Below are 20,158 nucleotides of genomic sequence, written 5' to 3'. Positions count from 1 at the left end.
CCCATTTACTTCAGGAACTCCCTCAAGGGGGTGGCCATGGCAATAGTCTTTTCTTGTGATTTTCAGTTTGTAAACACTCATCAAAAACATTTTATATGATCATTTTGTGTATGCATTGTAATATGCACATGCAAAATGCAACAAAAGTGCCCCCTAGTGGTGAGCCATGGCCACTCCTATCTGATAATATGGAGTGCTGTCATTGTGTGGGAATGAAGCCTGTATTGTGCAAGCTTCCAGGTGTTGTGGGTGGTGCATGGGATGTTTGGTGGGTTTGGGTCTGGGTAGTTTTACACAATGTCACAGGTGATGATGATGATGATGATGATGATGGTGGTGTCTTTTGGAATGTTGGTAGGAAGGCTTTCAACATCAAGAGATGCCAAGTCCATCTGGAATTGTAGAGCAGAGAATATAAAGGAATTCATCTGTGGAGTTGATTACTTATTATGTAGAAGGCACCAGTTCAAAAAGGATATGAGCTGCCAAAATAACAGAGACCACTGAACTGTACATATCATGTAATAAGTTTGAAAGAATGATCAAGAAACTCCTACTGGGACACTGATTAGAAATAACTTTGGAAATTAATTTGTGCCAGATAATAGCACACTCTGGTCATGACTTTGTGCCAGATTATAGCACACAATCATAACTACTATCACACCACAAGAACATACTTGAAACATTTATGCAAGGGGCAAGAAAACTGGATCAAGTTATTTAGATAGATAAGCTTGGAAAATGGGTCTGAGAGTTTTTAGCAAAAACTGAAACTGGTTAGTTGGGGTGTGAGTTTGAACGGAGATAATTTGAAGGAAGTGGATCTCTCTATCAGTCACATGCTGTTCCCTCCAGGAGCTCTCATCAAGCAGATGGCTGCAGCAAATGAGTCTCCACTTATCCCTGTCTTTACATGCCTCCCTCGCATACATCATTGCACACATTCTTCCACCATTTCTCTCCTAATACTCTTCCTCACCATTTCCTTATGTCACAGGTGGTCTTCTTCTCACATCAACATCTTTAATCATACTGTCATACACTCTCCTTGGAAACTTCCAGCTGTGCATTCTTTTCAAATGCCCAGACTGCCTAAAAGTATCATATTTCATGCACTCCTACACTCTGAAACTCATTCCCTTTGCATTCCCTGCCATACCCCCTTATTTTTCTTGATTCCATCTAGTCACACCACATTCTCATATCAAACAATTCATTTTCACTGCCTGAATTCTGTGGCTCATTCCATGTCCATGTCTTGGCTGCATAGGTCAGGGTCAGAAGGACTATGCTGTTCCTTAATCATTTCTGCACTTCCACACTTACACCTCTACCCTTCATTATTCTTGTAAGTGATCCAGTAAGTCGTCTTCCATGCACTTTTCTATCCATTATCTTCCCTGTATCACAAAATTTACCCAAGATAGCATTTGGACGATTTTTGCAGGGAAGAAATGCAAATGAGTGGGAGATGTATAAAAGAAAGAGGCAGGAGGTCAAAGAAAGGTGCAAGAGGTGAAAAAGAGGGCAAATGAGAGTTGGGGTGAGAGAGTATCATTAAATTTTAGGGAGAATAAAAAGATGTTTTCGAAGGAGGTAAATAAAGTGCGTAAGACAGGGGAACAAATGGGTACTTCAGTGAAGGGGGCAAATGGGGAGGTAATAACAAGTAGTGGTGATGTGAAAAGGAGATGGAGTGAGTATTTTGAAGGTTTGTTGAATGTGTTTGATGATAGAGTGGCAGATATAGGGTGTTTTGGTCGAGGTGGTGTGCAAAGTGAGAGGGTTAGGGAAAATGATTTGGTAAACAGAGAAGAGGTAGTAAAAGCTTTGCAGAAGATGAAAGCCAGCAAAGCAGCAGGTTTGGATGGTATTGCAGTGGAATATATTAAAAAAGGGGGTGACTGTATTATTGACTGGTTGGTAAGGTTATTTAATGTATGTATGATTCATGGTGAGGTGCCTGAGGATTGGCGGAATGCTTGCATAGTGCCATTGTACAAAGGCAAAGGGGATAAGAGTGAGTGCTCAAATTACAGAGGTATAAGTTTGTTGAGTACTCCTGGTAAATTATATGGGAGGGTATTGATTGAGAGGGTAAAGGCATGTACAGAGCATCAGATTGGGGAAGAGCAGTGTGGTTTCAGAAGTGGTAGAGGATGTGTGGATCAGGTGTTTGCTTTGAAGAATGCATGAGAGAAATACTTTGAAAAGCAAATGGATTTGTATGTAGCATTTATGGATCTGGAGAAGGCATGTGATAGAGTTGATAGAGATGCTCTGTAGAAGGTATTAAGAATATATGGTGTGGGAGGCAAGTTGTTAGAAGCAGTGAAAAGTTTTTATCGAGGATGTAAGGCATGTGTACGTGTAGGAAGAGAGGAAAGTGATTGGTTCTCAGTGAATGTAGGTTTGCGGCAGGGGTGTGTGATGTCTCCATGGTTGTTTAATTTGTTTATGGATGGGGTTGTTAGAGAGGTGAATGCAAGAGTTTTGGAAAGAGGGGCAAGTATGAAGTCTGTTGGGGATGAGAGAGCTTGGGAAGTGAGTCAGTTGTTGTTCGCTGATGATACAGCGCTGGTGGCTGATTCATGTGAGAAACTGCATAAGCTGGTGACTGAGTTTGGTAAAGTGTGTGAAAGAAGAAAGTTAAGAGTAAATGTGAATAAGAGCAAGGTTATTAGGTACAGTAGGGTTGAGGGTCAAGTCAATTGGGAGGTAAGTTTGAATGGAGAAAAACTGGAGGAAGTAAAGTGTTTTAGATATCTGGGAGTGGATCTGGCAGCGGATGGAACCATGGAAGCAGAAGTGAATCATAGGGTGGAGGAGGGGGCGAAAATCCTGGGAGCCTTGAAGAATGTGTGGAAGTCGAGAACATTATCTCGGAAAGCAAAAATGGGTATGTTTGAAGGAATAGTGGTTCCAACAATGTTGTATGGCTGCAAGGCGTGGGCTATGGATAGAGTTGTGCGCAGGAGGGTGGATGTGCTGGAAATGAGATGTTTGAGGACAATATGTGGTGTGAGGTGGTTTGATCGAGTAAGTAATGTAAGGGTAAGAGAGATGTGTGGAAATAAAAAGAGTGTGGTTGAGAGAGCAGAAGAGGGTGTTTTGAAATGGTTTGGTCACATGGAGAGAATGAGTGAGGAAAGATTGACAAAGAGGATATATGTGTCGGAGGTGGAGGGAACGAGGAGAAGTGGGGAACCAAATTGGAGGTGGAAAGATGGAGTGAAAAAGATTTTGAGTGATTGGGGCCTGAAAGGATGAAAGGCGTGCAAGGAATAGAGTGAATTGGATCGATGTGGTATACTGGGGTTGACGTGTTGTCAGTGGATTGAATCAGGGCCTGTGGAGCGTCTGGGGTAAACCATGGAAAGTTTTGTGGGGCCTGGATGTGGAAAGGGAGCTGTGGTTTCGGGCATTATTACATGACAGCTAGAGACTGAGTGTGAACGAATGGGGCCTTTGTTGTCTTTTCCTAATGCTACCTCGCACACATGAGGGGGGAGGGGGATGTTATTCCATGTGTAGCGAGGTGGCGATTGGAATAAATAAAGGTAGACAGTATGAATTATGTTTTCTTTCTTTCTTTCAAACCATTCGCCATTTCCCGCGTTAGTGAGGTAGCGTTAAGAACAGAGGACTGGGCCTTTGAGGGAATATCCTCACCTTGCCCCCTTCTCTGTTCCTTCTTTTGGGAAAAAAAAAAGAAAACGAGAGGGGAGGATTTCCAGCCCCCGCTCCCTCCCCTTTTAGTCGCCTTGTACGACACGCAGGGAATACGTGGGAAGTATTCTTTCTCCCCTATGTACATGTGTATATATGTATATGTCTGTGTGTGTATATATATGTGTACATTGAGATGTATAGGTATGTATATTTGCGTGTGTGGACGTGTATGTATATACATGTGTATGGGGGTGGGTTGGGCCATTTCTTTCGTCTGTTTCCTTGCGCTACCTCGCAAACGCGGGAGACAGCGACAAAGCAAAATTAAAAAAAAAATGAAATAAAATATTTTGTTTAATTATACTTTGTCGCTGTCTCCTGCGTTAGCGAGATATATATTATTATCTTAAAAAGTATTGAATAAGTATTAGATTTTAGCACTTTACAAATTCCACAGAATGAAATTAACAGCATTATCAAATGAGCAGCACAGTATACACAGTGAGCATTATGTTTATACCATGCATAGTGGCAGAATCTTGTTACAAATAGGTAGGTAAGTAAATGATAGTGAAGCTATGAATATGTTTTATGTTGATATGTTTCCCCCCCCCCCCTACCCACAGCATGCCATTATGTTTGGCAAGAAGAAACATATTGATGTGCAGTTCTACACTGAAGTTGGTGAAATAACTACAGATCTAGGGAAGCACCAGCACATGCATGATCGTGATGACCTTTCTGCAGAGCAGGCAGAACGAGAGCTGCGTCACAAGTTGACATCTGCATTCAAAAGCTTTACAGAAAAGGTATCAAAACTGATAGATATAGATTTATGTTTTGTGCCATACCACTTGTCTCTCGACTCACATACCCACTGGTTACTTGGTGCATACTTGGTAAAGTGTTCCGGGGTCTTCACCCCCACAGCCCAGGGTCAGCCTAAACTGGTGGATTTGGTCCATGGTCAACCAGGCTGTTGGAAACCATGACCTTCAGGCTTATATATCCCCCAAAGCCTGGCTGGTCTGCTACACTTTGTAGGTACTTAACTAGTGCATTCTTAAACTTCTCTACTATCCATCCCATCCCATCCTGTTTTTGATGGTAGCTGGCAAAGTGTTGAAGAATCTTGGGCCAGATACTTTCAAAAGCAAATGGATTTGTATCTAGCATTTATGGATCTGGAGAAGGCATGTGATAGAGTTGATAGAGATGCTCTGTGGAAGGTATTAAGATTATATGGTGTGGGAGGCAAGTTGTTAGAAGCAGTGAAAAGTTTTTATCGAGGATGTAAGCCATGTGTACGTGTAGGAAGAGAGGAAAGTGATTGGTTCTCAGTGAATGTAGGTTTGCGGCAGGGGTGTGTGATGTCTCCATGGTTGTTTAATTTGTTTATGGATGGGGTTGTTAGGGAGGTGAATGCAAGAGTTTTGGAAAGAGGGGCAAGTATGCAGTCTGTTGTGGATGAGAGAGCTTGGGAAGTGAGTCAGTTATTGTTTGCTGATGATACAGCGCTGGTGGCTGATTCATGTGAGAAACTGCATAAGCTGGTGACTGAGTTTGGTAAAGTGTGTGAAAGAAGAAAGTTGAGAGTAAATGTGAATAAGAGCAAGGTTATTAGGTACAGTAGGATTGAGGGTCAAGTTAATTGGGAGGTAAGTTTGAATGGACAAAAACTGGAGGAAGTAAAGTGTTTTAGATATCTGGGAGTGGATTTGGCAGCGGATGGAACCATGGAAGCGGAAGTGAATCATAGGGTGGGGGAGGGGGCAAATATTCTGGGAGCCTTGAAGAATGTGTGGAAGTCGAGAACATTATCTCGGAAAGCAAAAATGGGTATGTTTGAAGGAATAGTGTTTCCAACAATGTTGTATGGTTGCAAGGCGTGTTCTATGGATAGAGTTGTGTGCAGGAGGGTGGATGTGCTGGAAATGAGATGTTTGAGGACAATATGTGGTGTGAGGTGCTTTGATCATGTAAGTAATAATAGGGTAAGAGAGATGTGTGGTAATAAAAAGAGTGTGGTTGAGAGCAGAAGAGGGTGTTTTGAAATGGTTTGGTCACATGGAGAGAATGAGTGAGGAAAGATCGACAAAAAGGACATATGTGTCAGAGGTGAAGGGAACGAGGAGAAGTGGGAGACCAAATTGGAGATAGAAAGATGGAGTGAAAAAGATTTTGAGTGATTGGGGCCTGGAAATGCAGGAGGGTGAAAGGCGTGCAAGGAATAGAGTGAATTGGAATGATGTGGTATGCCAGGGTCGACGTGCTGTCAATGGACTGAACCAGGGCATGTGAGGCGTCTTTGGTAAACCATAGAAAGTTCTGTGGGGCATGGATGTGGAAAGGGAGCTGTGGTTTCGGTGCATTATTACATGACAGCTAGAGACTGAGTGTGAACGAATGGGGCCTTTGTTGTCTTTTCCTAGCACTGCCTCGCACACATGAGGGGGGAGGGGGTTGTTATTTCATGTGTGGCGATGGGAATGAATAAGGGCAGACAGTATGAATTATGTACATGCGTATATATGTATATGTCTGTGTGTGTATATATATTTATACGTTGAGATGTATAGGTATGTATATTTGCATGTGTGGACGTGTATGTATATACATGTTTATGTGGGTGGGTCGGGCATTCTTTCGTCTGTTTCCCTGCGCTACCTTGCTAACGCGGGAGACAGCGACAAAGCAAAATAAATAAATATAAATACCTTGCATTCTCGATAAATACTTTTCACTGCTTCTAGCAACTTTTGTCCCACACCATATATTCTTAATACCTTCCTCAGAGTATCTCTATCAACTCTATCCTATGCCTTCTCTAGATCCATAAATGCTACATACAAATCCATTTGCTTTTCTAAGTATTTCTCACATACATTCTTCAAAGCAAACACCTGATCCACACATCCTCTACCATTTCTGAAACCACGCTGCTCTTCCCCAATCTGATGCTCTGTACATGCTTTCACCCTCTCAGTCAATACCCTCCCATATAATTTCCCAGGAATACTCAACAAACTTATACCTCTGTAATTTGAGCACTCACCTTTATCCCCTTTGCCTTTGTACAGTGGCACTATGCATGCATTCCGCCAATCCTCAGGCACCTTACCATGAGTCATACGTACATTAAATATCCTTACCAACCAGTCAGCAACACAGTTACCACCTTTTTTGATAAATTCCACTGCACTACCATCCAAACCCACTGCCTTTCTGGCTTTCATCTTCCGCATGGCTTTTACTACCTCTTCTCTGTTTACCAAATCATTCTCCCAAACCCTCTCACTTCATACACCACCTCGACCAAAACACCCAATATCTGCCACTCTTTTTCACCTCTTGCACTTTCTCTTGACCTTCTGCCTCTTTCTTTTATACATCTCCCACTCATTTGCACTATTTCCCTGCAAAAGTTGTCCAAATGCCTCTCTCTTCTCTTTCACTAATAGTCTTACTTCTTCATCCCACCACTCACCACCCTTTCTAATCTGTCCACCTTCCACGCTTCTCATGCCACAAGCATCTTTTGCGCAGGCCATCACTGCTTCCCTAGATACATCCCATTCCTCCCCCACTCCCCTTACGTCCTTTGCTCTCAACTTTTTCCATTCTCCACTCAGTCTGTCTGGGTACTTCTTCACACAAGCCTCCTTCCCAAGATCACTTACTCTCTTCACCCCAGCCTTCTCTTTTCTTTTCTGAAAACCACTACAAATCTTCTCCTTCATCTCCACAAGATAATGATCAGACATCCCTCCAATTGCACCTCTCAGCACATTAACATCTAAAAGTCTCTCTTTCACGCGCCTATCAATTAACACGTAATCCAGTAATGCTCTCTGGCCATCTCTCCTACTTACATACATATACTTATGTATATCTCTCTTATTAAACCAGGTATTCCCAATCACCAGTCCTTTTTCAGCACACAAATCTACAAGCTCTTCTCCATTTCCATTTACAACACTGAACACCCCATGTACACCAATTATTCCCTCAACTGCCACATTACTCACCATTGCATTCAAATCACCCATCACTATAACCTGGTCTCGTGCATCAAAACTACTAACACACTCACTCAGCTGCTCCCAAAACACTTACCTCTCATGATCTTTCTTCTCCTGCCCAGGTGCATATGCACCACTAATCACCCATCTCTCCATCCACTTTCAGTTTTACTCATATCAATCTAGAGTTTACTTTCTTACACTCTATCATGTACTCCCACCACTCCTGTTTCAGCAGTAGTGCTACTACTTCCCTTGCTCTTGTCCTCTCACCAACCCCTGACTTTTCTCCCAAACATTCCCAAACCACTCTTCCCCTTAACCCTTGAGCTTCGTTTCACTCAGAGCTAAAACATCCAGGTTCCTTTCTTGAAACATACTTCCTATCTCTCCTTTTTTCTCATCTTGGTTACATCCACACACATTTAGACACCACCCCAATCTGAGCCTTCAAGGAGGATGAGCACTCCCCGCATGACTCCTTCCTCTGTTTCCCCTTTTAGAAAGTTTAAATACAAGGAAGGGAGGGTTTCTAGCCTCCCGCTCCTGTCCCCTTTAGTCGCCTTTTACAACACGTGAGGAATGCGTGGGAAGTATTCTTTATCATTTACCTGTTTCAAAGTCTGTTTTTTATTGAATTGATAAATTTTATATAAAAGACTGTGTATTCCAATTTAATGGAGAATATTGTGCTCAGAAATATGGTATGGCAATGGGTAACCCTGTATTAAGTAATCTTTACATCCGCCCTTTTCTGCATAATTCTATCTATAGCCTATACCGTGGAGCCATACAATATTGTCAGGACTACTGTTCCTTCAAATATACCCATTTTTGCCCTCCCAGATACCATTCTCTCTTTCCATACATTCTTCAGTGCTCCCAGAACCTTCCCCCCTCCCTCACTGTATGACTCGCTCAAGCTTCCATAGTTCTGTTCTGCCAAGTCCACTCCCAGATAGCTAAAACTCCTCACTTCCTCCAATTTTTCTCCATTCAAGCTTTCATGCCAACTAACTTTTCCCTCAACCCTGCTAAACCTAATAACCTTGCTTTTATTCACATTCACTCTGTACCTTCTTCACACACACTTCTGATCATAGTCAATAACTTCTAAAGTTTCTCATTCAAATCATCCACCAGTGCTCTATCATCAGCAAACAACAATTGGCTCACTTCCCAGGCTCTCTTATCCCCTCTCTCCAAGACTGTTGCATAAATCCATCCATCACCACCCCATCCACAAAGAAATTAAACAACCATGGAAACATCACACATCCCTGCTGCAGACCATTCACTCTCCTTTACATCCGCCCTTTTCTGCATAATTCTATCTATAGCCTATACCGTGGAGCCATACAATATTGTCAGGACTACTGCTCCTTCAAATATACCCATTTTTGCCCTCCCAGATACCATTCTCTCTTTCCATACATTCTTCAGTGCTCCCAGAACCTTCCCCCCTCCCTCACTGTATGACTCGCTCAAGCTTCCATAGTTCTGTTCTGCCAAGTCCACTCCCAGATAGCTAAAACTCCTCACTTCCTCCAATTTTTCTCCATTCAAACTTTCATGCCAACTAACTTTTCCCTCAACCCTGCTAAACCTAATAACCTTGCTTTTATTCACCTTCTTCACACACACTTCTGATCATAGTCAATAACTTCTAAAGTTTCTCATTCAAATCATCCACCAGTGCTCTATCATCAGCAAACAACAACTGGCTCACTTCCCAGGCTCTCTTATCCCCTCTCTCCAAGACTGTTGCATAAATGCATCCATCACCACCCCATCCACAAAGAAATTAAACAACCATGGAAACATCACACATCCCTGCTGCAGACCATTCACTCTCCTTGCTTTAAACGTAATTCTTTTCATTCACCATCAAACACATGGTGAATAGTAGTTGTGTCACTGAGGTATTTTATTATTCAAGACTTTGATTACAATTAATGCTCTTTTTTATGTCAACTGTACTTAATGGATTTTTTCTTTCTTTTTTTTTCCCAAAGGTGGAAACAATGACGAAACATCAAATAGAATTTGATACTCCTTTCCGTGACCTGGGATTCCCTGGTGCTCCTTTCCGTTCTACAGTTCTTCTTCAACCCACTTCAGGTATACTCAGAGGATAATTTAACTCAATTATTTTTTGCTTATAAATATGTATTTGTGTTTGTCATTGCCACTATTTGCTCTCATATGGGAGACTATTACATGTGAAGGTCCCTCTGCCATAGATTTTCCTTGTGCATGTGTCGAAGGCGAGAACATTATCTCGGAAAGCAAAAATGGGTATGTTTGATGGAAATGTGGTTCCAACAATGTTATATGGTTGCGAGGCGTGGGCTATAGATAGAGTTGTGAGGAGGAGGGTGGATGTATTGGAAATGAGATATTTGAGGACAATATGTTGTGTGAGGTGGTTTGATCGAGTAAGTAATGAAAGGGTAAGAGAGATGTGTGGTAATAAAAAGAGTGTGGTTGAGAGAGCAGGAGAGGGTGTTTTGAAATGGTTTGGTCACATGGGGAGAATGAGTGAGGAAAGATTGACAAAGAGGATATATGTGTCAGAGGTGGAGGGAATAAGAAGTGGAAGACCAAATTGGAGGTGGAAAGATGGAGTGAAAAAGATTTTGAGCAATTGGGGCCTGAACATGCAGGAGGGTGAAAGACGTGGAAGGAATAGAGTGAATTGGAACAATGTGGTATACTGGGGTCGACGTGCTGTCAATGGATTGAACCAGGGCATGTGAGGCTTTGTAACATAGATTTGTGGGCATGATGGGGAAAGGGAGCTGTGGTTTCGGTGCATTATTACATGACAGCTAGAGACTGAGTGTGAACGAATGGGCCTTTGTTGTCTTTTCCTAGCACTGCTCGCACATGAGGGGAGGGGGTTGTTCATTTCATGTGTGGGCGATGGGAATGAATAAGGCAGACAGTATGAATTATGAGATGCGTATATATGTATATGTCTGTGTTGTATATATATTATACGTTGGATGTATAGGTATGTATATGTTGCATGTGTGGAAGTGTATGTAATACATGTTTATGTGGGTGGGTGCGGGCCATTCTTTCGTCTGTTTCCTGGCTACCTGCTAACGCGGGAGACAGCGACAAAGCAAAATAAATAAATATAAATACCTTGCATTCTCGATAAATACTTTTCACTGCTTCTAGCAACTTTTGTCCCACACCATATATTTCTTAATACCTTCCTCAGAGTATCTCTATCAACTCTATCCTATGCCTTCTCTAGATCCATAAATGCTACATACAAATCCATTTGCTTTTCTAAGTATTTCTCACATACATTCTTCAAAGCAAACACCTGATCCACACATCCTCTACCATTTCTGAAACCACGCTGCTCTTCCCCAATCTGATGCTCTGTACATGCTTTCACCCTCTCAGTCAATACCCTCCCATATAATTTCCCAGGAATACTCAACAAACTTATACCTCTGTAATTTGAGCACTCACCTTTATCCCCTTTGCCTTTGTACAGTGGCACTATGCATGCATTCCGCCAATCCTCAGGCACCTTACCATGAGTCATACGTACATTAAATATCCTTACCAACCAGTCAGCAACACAGTTACCACCTTTTTTGATAAATTCCACTGCACTACCATCCAAACCCACTGCCTTTCTGGCTTTCATCTTCCGCATGGCTTTTACTACCTCTTCTCTGTTTACCAAATCATTCTCCCAAACCCTCTCACTTCATACACCACCTCGACCAAAACACCCAATATCTGCCACTCTTTTTCACCTCTTGCACTTTCTCTTGACCTTCTGCCTCTTTCTTTTATACATCTCCCACTCATTTGCACTATTTCCCTGCAAAAGTTGTCCAAATGCCTCTCTCTTCTCTTTCACTAATAGTCTTACTTCTTCATCCCACCACTCACCACCCTTTCTAATCTGTCCACCTTCCACGCTTCTCATGCCACAAGCATCTTTTGCGCAGGCCATCACTGCTTCCCTAGATACATCCCATTCCTCCCCCACTCCCCTTACGTCCTTTGCTCTCAACTTTTTCCATTCTCCACTCAGTCTGTCTGGGTACTTCTTCACACAAGCCTCCTTCCCAAGATCACTTACTCTCTTCACCCCAGCCTTCTCTTTTCTTTTCTGAAAACCACTACAAATCTTCTCCTTCATCTCCACAAGATAATGATCAGACATCCCTCCAATTGCACCTCTCAGCACATTAACATCTAAAAGTCTCTCTTTCACGCGCCTATCAATTAACACGTAATCCAGTAATGCTCTCTGGCCATCTCTCCTACTTACATACATATACTTATGTATATCTCTCTTATTAAACCAGGTATTCCCAATCACCAGTCCTTTTTCAGCACACAAATCTACAAGCTCTTCTCCATTTCCATTTACAACACTGAACACCCCATGTACACCAATTATTCCCTCAACTGCCACATTACTCACCATTGCATTCAAATCACCCATCACTATAACCTGGTCTCGTGCATCAAAACTACTAACACACTCACTCAGCTGCTCCCAAAACACTTACCTCTCATGATCTTTCTTCTCCTGCCCAGGTGCATATGCACCACTAATCACCCATCTCTCCATCCACTTTCAGTTTTACTCATATCAATCTAGAGTTTACTTTCTTACACTCTATCATGTACTCCCACCACTCCTGTTTCAGCAGTAGTGCTACTACTTCCCTTGCTCTTGTCCTCTCACCAACCCCTGACTTTTCTCCCAAACATTCCCAAACCACTCTTCCCCTTAACCCTTGAGCTTCGTTTCACTCAGAGCTAAAACATCCAGGTTCCTTTCTTGAAACATACTTCCTATCTCTCCTTTTTTCTCATCTTGGTTACATCCACACACATTTAGACACCACCCCAATCTGAGCCTTCAAGGAGGATGAGCACTCCCCGCATGACTCCTTCCTCTGTTTCCCCTTTTAGAAAGTTTAAATACAAGGAAGGGAGGGTTTCTAGCCTCCCGCTCCTGTCCCCTTTAGTCGCCTTTTACAACACGTGAGGAATGCGTGGGAAGTATTCTTTATCATTTACCTGTTTCAAAGTCTGTTTTTTTATTGAATTGATAAATTTTATATAAAAGACTGTGTATTCCAATTTAATGGAGAATATTGTGCTCAGAAATATGGTATGGCAATGGGTAACCCTGTATTAAGTAATCTTTACATCCGCCCTTTTCTGCATAATTCTATCTATAGCCTATACCGTGGAGCCATACAATATTGTCAGGACTACTGTTCCTTCAAATATACCCATTTTTGCCCTCCCAGATACCATTCTCTCTTTCCATACATTCTTCAGTGCTCCCAGAACCTTCCCCCCTCCCTCACTGTATGACTCGCTCAAGCTTCCATAGTTCTGTTCTGCCAAGTCCACTCCCAGATAGCTAAAACTCCTCACTTCCTCCAATTTTTCTCCATTCAAGCTTTCATGCCAACTAACTTTTCCCTCAACCCTGCTAAACCTAATAACCTTGCTTTTATTCACATTCACTCTGTACCTTCTTCACACACACTTCTGATCATAGTCAATAACTTCTAAAGTTTCTCATTCAAATCATCCACCAGTGCTCTATCATCAGCAAACAACAATTGGCTCACTTCCCAGGCTCTCTTATCCCCTCTCTCCAAGACTGTTGCATAAATCCATCCATCACCACCCCATCCACAAAGAAATTAAACAACCATGGAAACATCACACATCCCTGCTGCAGACCATTCACTCTCCTTTACATCCGCCCTTTTCTGCATAATTCTATCTATAGCCTATACCGTGGAGCCATACAATATTGTCAGGACTACTGCTCCTTCAAATATACCCATTTTTGCCCTCCCAGATACCATTCTCTCTTTCCATACATTCTTCAGTGCTCCCAGAACCTTCCCCCCTCCCTCACTGTATGACTCGCTCAAGCTTCCATAGTTCTGTTCTGCCAAGTCCACTCCCAGATAGCTAAAACTCCTCACTTCCTCCAATTTTTCTCCATTCAAACTTTCATGCCAACTAACTTTTCCCTCAACCCTGCTAAACCTAATAACCTTGCTTTTATTCACCTTCTTCACACACACTTCTGATCATAGTCAATAACTTCTAAAGTTTCTCATTCAAATCATCCACCAGTGCTCTATCATCAGCAAACAACAACTGGCTCACTTCCCAGGCTCTCTTATCCCCTCTCTCCAAGACTGTTGCATAAATGCATCCATCACCACCCCATCCACAAAGAAATTAAACAACCATGGAAACATCACACATCCCTGCTGCAGACCATTCACTCTCCTTGCTTTAAACGTAATTCTTTTCATTCACCATCAAACACATGGTGAATAGTAGTTGTGTCACTGAGGTATTTTATTATTCAAGACTTTGATTACAATTAATGCTCTTTTTTATGTCAACTGTACTTAATGGATTTTTTCTTTCTTTTTTTTTCCCAAAGGTGGAAACAATGACGAAACATCAAATAGAATTTGATACTCCTTTCCGTGACCTGGGATTCCCTGGTGCTCCTTTCCGTTCTACAGTTCTTCTTCAACCCACTTCAGGTATACTCAGAGGATAATTTAACTCAATTATTTTTTGCTTATAAATATGTATTTGTGTTTGTCATTGCCACTATTTGCTCTCATATGGGAGACTATTACATGTGAAGGTCCCTCTGCCATAGATTTTCCTTGTGCATGTGTCGAAGGCGAGAACATTATCTCGGAAAGCAAAAATGGGTATGTTTGATGGAAATGTGGTTCCAACAATGTTATATGGTTGCGAGGCGTGGGCTATAGATAGAGTTGTGAGGAGGAGGGTGGATGTATTGGAAATGAGATATTTGAGGACAATATGTTGTGTGAGGTGGTTTGATCGAGTAAGTAATGAAAGGGTAAGAGAGATGTGTGGTAATAAAAAGAGTGGGGTTGAGAGAGCAGGAGAGGGTGTTTTGAAATGGTTTGGTCACATGGGGAGAATGAGTGAGGAAAGATTGACAAAGAGGATATATGTGTCAGAGGTGGAGGGAATAAGAAGTGGAAGACCAAATTGGAGGTGGAAAGATGGAGTGAAAAAGATTTTGAGCAATTGGGGCCTGAACATGCAGGAGGGTGAAAGACGTGGAAGGAATAGAGTGAATTGGAACAATGTGGTATACTGGGGTCGACGTGCTGTCAGTGGATTGAACCAGGGCATGTGAAGCTTCTTTGGATGTGGAAAGGGAGCTGTGGTTTTGGTGCATTATACATGACAGCTAGAGACTTGAGTGTGAACGAATGTGGCCTTTGTTGTCTTTTCCTAGCGCTACCTTGTGTGCATGCATGGGGAGGGGGTTGTCATTTCATGTGTGGTGGGGTGGCGATGGGAATGAATAAAGGCAGCAAGTATGAATTATGCAGATGTGTATATATGTATATGTCTGTGTATGTATATATAAGTATATGTTGGAATGTATAGGTATGTATATGTGCATGTGTGGATATGTATGTACATACATGTGTATGTGGGTGGGTGGGCTGGGCCATTCTTTCGTCTGTTTCCTTGTGCTACCTCGCTAACGCGGGAGACAGCGACAAAATATGATAAATGAATATATAAATAAATGTACATGTATGGTTGTGTCTGTCTATCTATGTCTGATGCCCATCCCAACTAAAGAACTCCAGTGCTACTTCTAAGCCTGCAATGTCACACTCTTAAGCCACAGGCAGAGGGCATGTCTAGCACTGTGTTTGCAGAGACTCATACCTAATGTTCCTAATAACTACCCCTATTTAATGCTCCTACCTACTACATCTAGCTAATGTTCTTGCCTTAATGTTCCTACCTACTACTTATATCCACTGCTCCAACCATTTTGCTAAAAGGAAGGGCTAGCACATAGTGCTCACCACAGGAAAATCTAGAGTTTTGAAGAATAAGTTGTGTGAGTTAAGTGTTGTCAAGTGTTACATATGACAAAGAGAGATTATACGTTTGTGTACAGAATGCCATAAGTAGTCCACAAGATAGTGAGGGAGAATTCGTGAGGTGTATATGTGCATATATATGTATGAGTGGATGGGTCTTTCTTTGTCTGTTTCCTGGCTCTAAAATGGGAAATGGCGATTAAGTATGATGAACTGATAAATGAAATGATATATATTAGCGAGGTAGTGCCAGGAACAGATGAAGAAAGGCCATCCATTCTCTATAACTTGTGTAATGCATCATAATCACAGCTCCCAGTCCACATCCAGGCCCTGCAAACTTTTCTGAGGTTTACCTTGGATGCTTCATGCACCTTGGTTTAGTCTATTAACAGCACATATATACATGCATGTGTATATGTCCCCCCCACATTCACACCCACCCACACACACACACACACACACACTCAGGGAAGTGAAGAAATGTGGGTATGCAACAAAAGGGTAAAATTTTAAAATTTGTGGGAAGGGGAAGAGACAGCAGAAAGAAGAGAATTACAGTTTTGCTGTGTGAGGGAAGGATTCATCATAATGGCTACTCTTTGTGTGACTGGTCTTTATGCAGAAACTTTGGGAAGAAGCAGCCTGTCAATTTGTACCTTTTTACATTTATACCACGATGTTTTAGGCCAAGATCCATTGCTTTACTGATGTTAAGTCCTGTGAAGTAGCATCTTTTTACTTTGAGTTTTGTGATGGTCAGAAGGATGAATGCCCTTGGATACACCTCTTTTGTGGTAAAACAGTGAATTAATCCCAACCGTGCAGTTCTCAGATATTCGCAGGGCTATGTTTACAGTAGAAAATTAATTTTCATTCACAAAAACAAACCTTTGAGGATTGCAGTTTTAGATGTCTGGTGATTAATAATTAGTGCAGCTTGATTTGCATGTCTTTGATTTGTGTTTTAGTGCAACTTAATTGTTATATCTTTTAATTCTGGCTTTTTTCTCTTGTAGGCTGTCTAGTTAATCTGACAGAGTGGCCTCCATTTGTCATTGTTCTGGATGAGGTTGAACTGGTTCACTTTGAGAGAGTTCAGTTTCACTTGAAGAACTTTGACATGGTGTTTGTCTTCAAGGATTACTCCCGGAAAACAGCCATGATAAATGCAATTCCAATGCAGATGCTTGACCACGTGAAGGAGTGGCTAAAGTAAGTGACAAACCCAAGGAAAAGGAGAGCATATCATCAAATTTGAGTTTTCCTTCTCTTTAAGTAAAGTTTTCTATAATGCCAAAATAGAGAGATTTATATTTAACTAGTCTACCTTTACACAGACAGTTTCACTGAATCTTCATGGAAGTAATTTATTCATTTATTTGTTTCATGTATTCATTGTATTTTATTGTTTCCTCCATTAAAAGGCAAGATAGAGGAGTATGTGTAATGTCGGGAAAATTTTATATGTAGACATCTCAGATGTACTTATGAGTTTTACTTTTACATGCAATATGAAGAGAGAAAGATGCTTAGAAAAAACTGGATTTTTTTTCTTAATTCAGGTTGTTTAAGAAAGAAAGATCAGAAATTTGTTATAGTGTAATAATGATGATTCTCATATTGTTTGGCACTTGTGTATGGATTGATTTTTTTTTTTTTTTCATACTTGATTGCCTTTTCCTACGTTAGCAAGGCAGATAAAGAAACACTGCATTTGCTCACTCCATTCTCTAGCTGTCTTGTAATGTTCCAAAACCACCAGTAATACATGGGGTAGGTGAGAAAGATTTCTACCTTAGTATTCTGTGCTTGATGTAGGTGACTAGAGGGGCGAAAGCAAGGGTCTGGAAACCCCTTCCCTTGTATTTCAATTTGTAAAAGAAAGTTATTTTAGGTAGAAAAAAGAAGAGAAAACAGTATTGGTGAGAAGAGCCTAAGTTAACTTGGGAAAGAGACTTGTATGAAGAAATACCAGGAATTATTAAGTGTTGAATGTCAAAAGGTGAAAGTGAATGAAGTAAGGGGAGTGGGTGAAGAATGGAAGGTAATTAGGGAAGCAGTGCTGGTATGTGTGAGAAATGCATGTAGTATGCGAAAGGTGGAAGTTGGGCAGATTAGAAATGGTAGTGAGTGGTGGGATGAAGTAAAGTCACTAGTGAAATAGAAAAAGGAGGCATTTGGGTATTACTAATAAGGAAGGAGAGTAGATTATTGGGGAATGTACAAGCGGTAGCTACAGGAGGTAGGTGCTGGGATTGAAAAAGAGAGCAAATGAGAGTTAGGGTGTGCAAGCATCTGGAAACTTTAGTGATAAGGTATTTTAGGAGGAGATTAAAAGTGCAAAAAAACAAGAGAACAAATGAGAACTATGGTGAAGGAGGCAAATTGTAAGTGGTAACAGGTAGTGATGAAGTAAATAGGATATGGAGTGAGTATTTTAAAGGACTATTCTATATGTCAGATTGGGGACGAGCAGTGTGGTTTCAGAAGTGGTTGAGAATGTGTGGATCAGGTGTTTGCTTTGAAGAATGTATGAGAAATACTTATGGATACAAATGGATTAGGAAGTGAGTCAGTTGTTGTTCGCTGATGATACAGCGCTGGTGGCTGATTCATGTGAGAAACTGCAGAAGCTGGTGACTGAGTTTGGTAAAGTGTGTGAAAGAAGAAAGCTGAGAGTAAATGTGAATAAGAGTAATGTTATTAGGTACAGTAGGGTTGAGGGACAAGTCAATTGGGAGGAAAGTTTGAATGGAGAAAAAGTGGAGGAAGTGAAGTGTTTTAGATATCTGGGAGTGGATTTGGCAGCGGATGGAACCATGGAAGTGGAAGTGAATCATAGGGTGGGGGAGGGGGCGAAAATTCTGGAAGCATTGAAGAATGTATGGAAGTCGAGAACATTATCTCGGAAAGCAAAAATGGGTATGTTTGAAGGAATAGTGGTTCCAACAATGTTATATGGTTGCGAGGCATGGGCTATGGATAGAGTTGTGCGGAGGAGGGTGGATGTGCTGGAAATGAGATGTTTGAGCACAATATGTGGTGTGAGGTGGTTTGATCGAGTAAGTACTAATAGGGTAAGAGCGATGTGTGGTAATAAAAAGAGTGTGGTTGAGAGAGCAGAAGAGGGTGTTTTGAAATGGTTTGGTCACATGGAGAGAATGAGTGAAGAAAGATTGACAAAGAGGATGTATGTGTCAGAGGTGAAGGGAACGAGGAGAAGTGGAAGACCAAATTGGAGGTGGACGGATGGAGTGAAAAAGATTTTGAGTGATCGGAGCCTAAACACAGGAGGATGAAAGGCATACAAGGAATAGAGTGAATTGGAACGATGTGGTATACCAGGGTCGACGTGCTGTCAGTGGATTGAACCGGAGCATGTGAAGTGTCTGGGGTAAACCATGGAAAGTTTTGTTGGGCCTGAATGTGAAAAGGGAGCTATAGTTTTGGTGCAGTACACATGACAGCTAGAGACTGAGTGTGAATGAATGTGGCCTTTGTTGTCTTTTCCTAGCGCTAGCTTGCACACGCACAGGGGAAGGGGGGGTGCCATTTCATGTGTGGCGGGGTGGCAACAGGAATATATTAAGGCAGCAAGTATGAATATGTACATGTGTATATATGTATATGTCTGTGTATGTATATGTATGTACACATTAAAATGTATAGGTATGTATATGTGCGTGTGTGGGTGTTTATGTACATACCTGTGTATGTGGGTGGGTTGGGCCATTCTTTCGTCTGTTTCCTTGCACTACCTTGCTAATGTTTTTTTTTTTTTTTTTTTTTCTTTTTCCGCTGTCTCCCGCGTTTGCGAGGTAGCGCAAGGAAACAGACGAAAGAAATGGCCCAACCCACCCCCATACACATGTATATACATACGTCCACACACGCAAATATACATACCTACACAGCTTTGTGAATCAAGAACCATTGCAACACAAACCTCGCCAGGTGGTAGAGTGTCCCGCAGTGTATCGAGACAGACTTCCCCAGAACTTTTTTAAAGGGGAAGTAAATGTTTATAGTTGTGTTACTGGAGTGATAGTTTTCATACATGGTGCTTTGACAAGAAAATAGTGAAATTGGAAAAAATGTAGCTTAGACATTGAAGCTTATGGATACAGTGGTTAAATTGATGAAAGCTTCTATTGACGTTTGTGTAAATAAATTATACATTTCCTTTTTCCATAGCCAGAGGTTGAACCATTATGTGACATTCATTTTTTCATTTCATTTCAAAATAGAAGTTTCAGTTTTCTAAATTGTTTCTTACATTTTTCATATGTATATATATGTATGTGTGTGTGTGTGTGTATATGTGCGTATGTATGTGTATGTGTGTGTATGTGTATATATATATATATATATATATATATATATATATATTATCCCTGGGGATAGGGGTGAAAGAATACTTCCCACGCATTCCTCGCGTGTCGTAGAAAGCGACTAGAGGGGACGGGAGCGGGGGGCCAGAAATCCTCCCCTCCTTGTATTATTTTAACTTTCTAAAATGGGAAACCTCGC

At 41.5% G+C, this 20,158-nt stretch overlaps 1 protein-coding gene across 1 annotated transcript in view; it reads left to right on the top strand.

Moving 5' to 3' along the window:
* The window catches only part of LOC139763924 (FACT complex subunit spt16-like), a 172,593-nt gene that overhangs the window by 108,967 nt on the left and 43,468 nt on the right, over positions 1 to 20,158 (top strand). Inside the window, exons 16-18 of the mRNA XM_071690373.1 lie at positions 4,302 to 4,484; positions 9,713 to 9,818; positions 16,645 to 16,840. Coding sequence (XP_071546474.1) covers positions 4,302 to 4,484; positions 9,713 to 9,818; positions 16,645 to 16,840 — 485 coding nt within the window. The remainder of the gene's footprint in view (positions 1 to 4,301; positions 4,485 to 9,712; positions 9,819 to 16,644; positions 16,841 to 20,158) is intronic.

This window comes from Panulirus ornatus, chromosome 48 (assembly GCF_036320965.1).
Source record: "Panulirus ornatus isolate Po-2019 chromosome 48, ASM3632096v1, whole genome shotgun sequence".
Taxonomy (NCBI): domain Eukaryota; kingdom Metazoa; phylum Arthropoda; class Malacostraca; order Decapoda; family Palinuridae; genus Panulirus; species Panulirus ornatus.
Note: the sequence above shows the minus strand (reverse complement) of the source record. Positions and strands in the feature narration are given on the sequence as shown.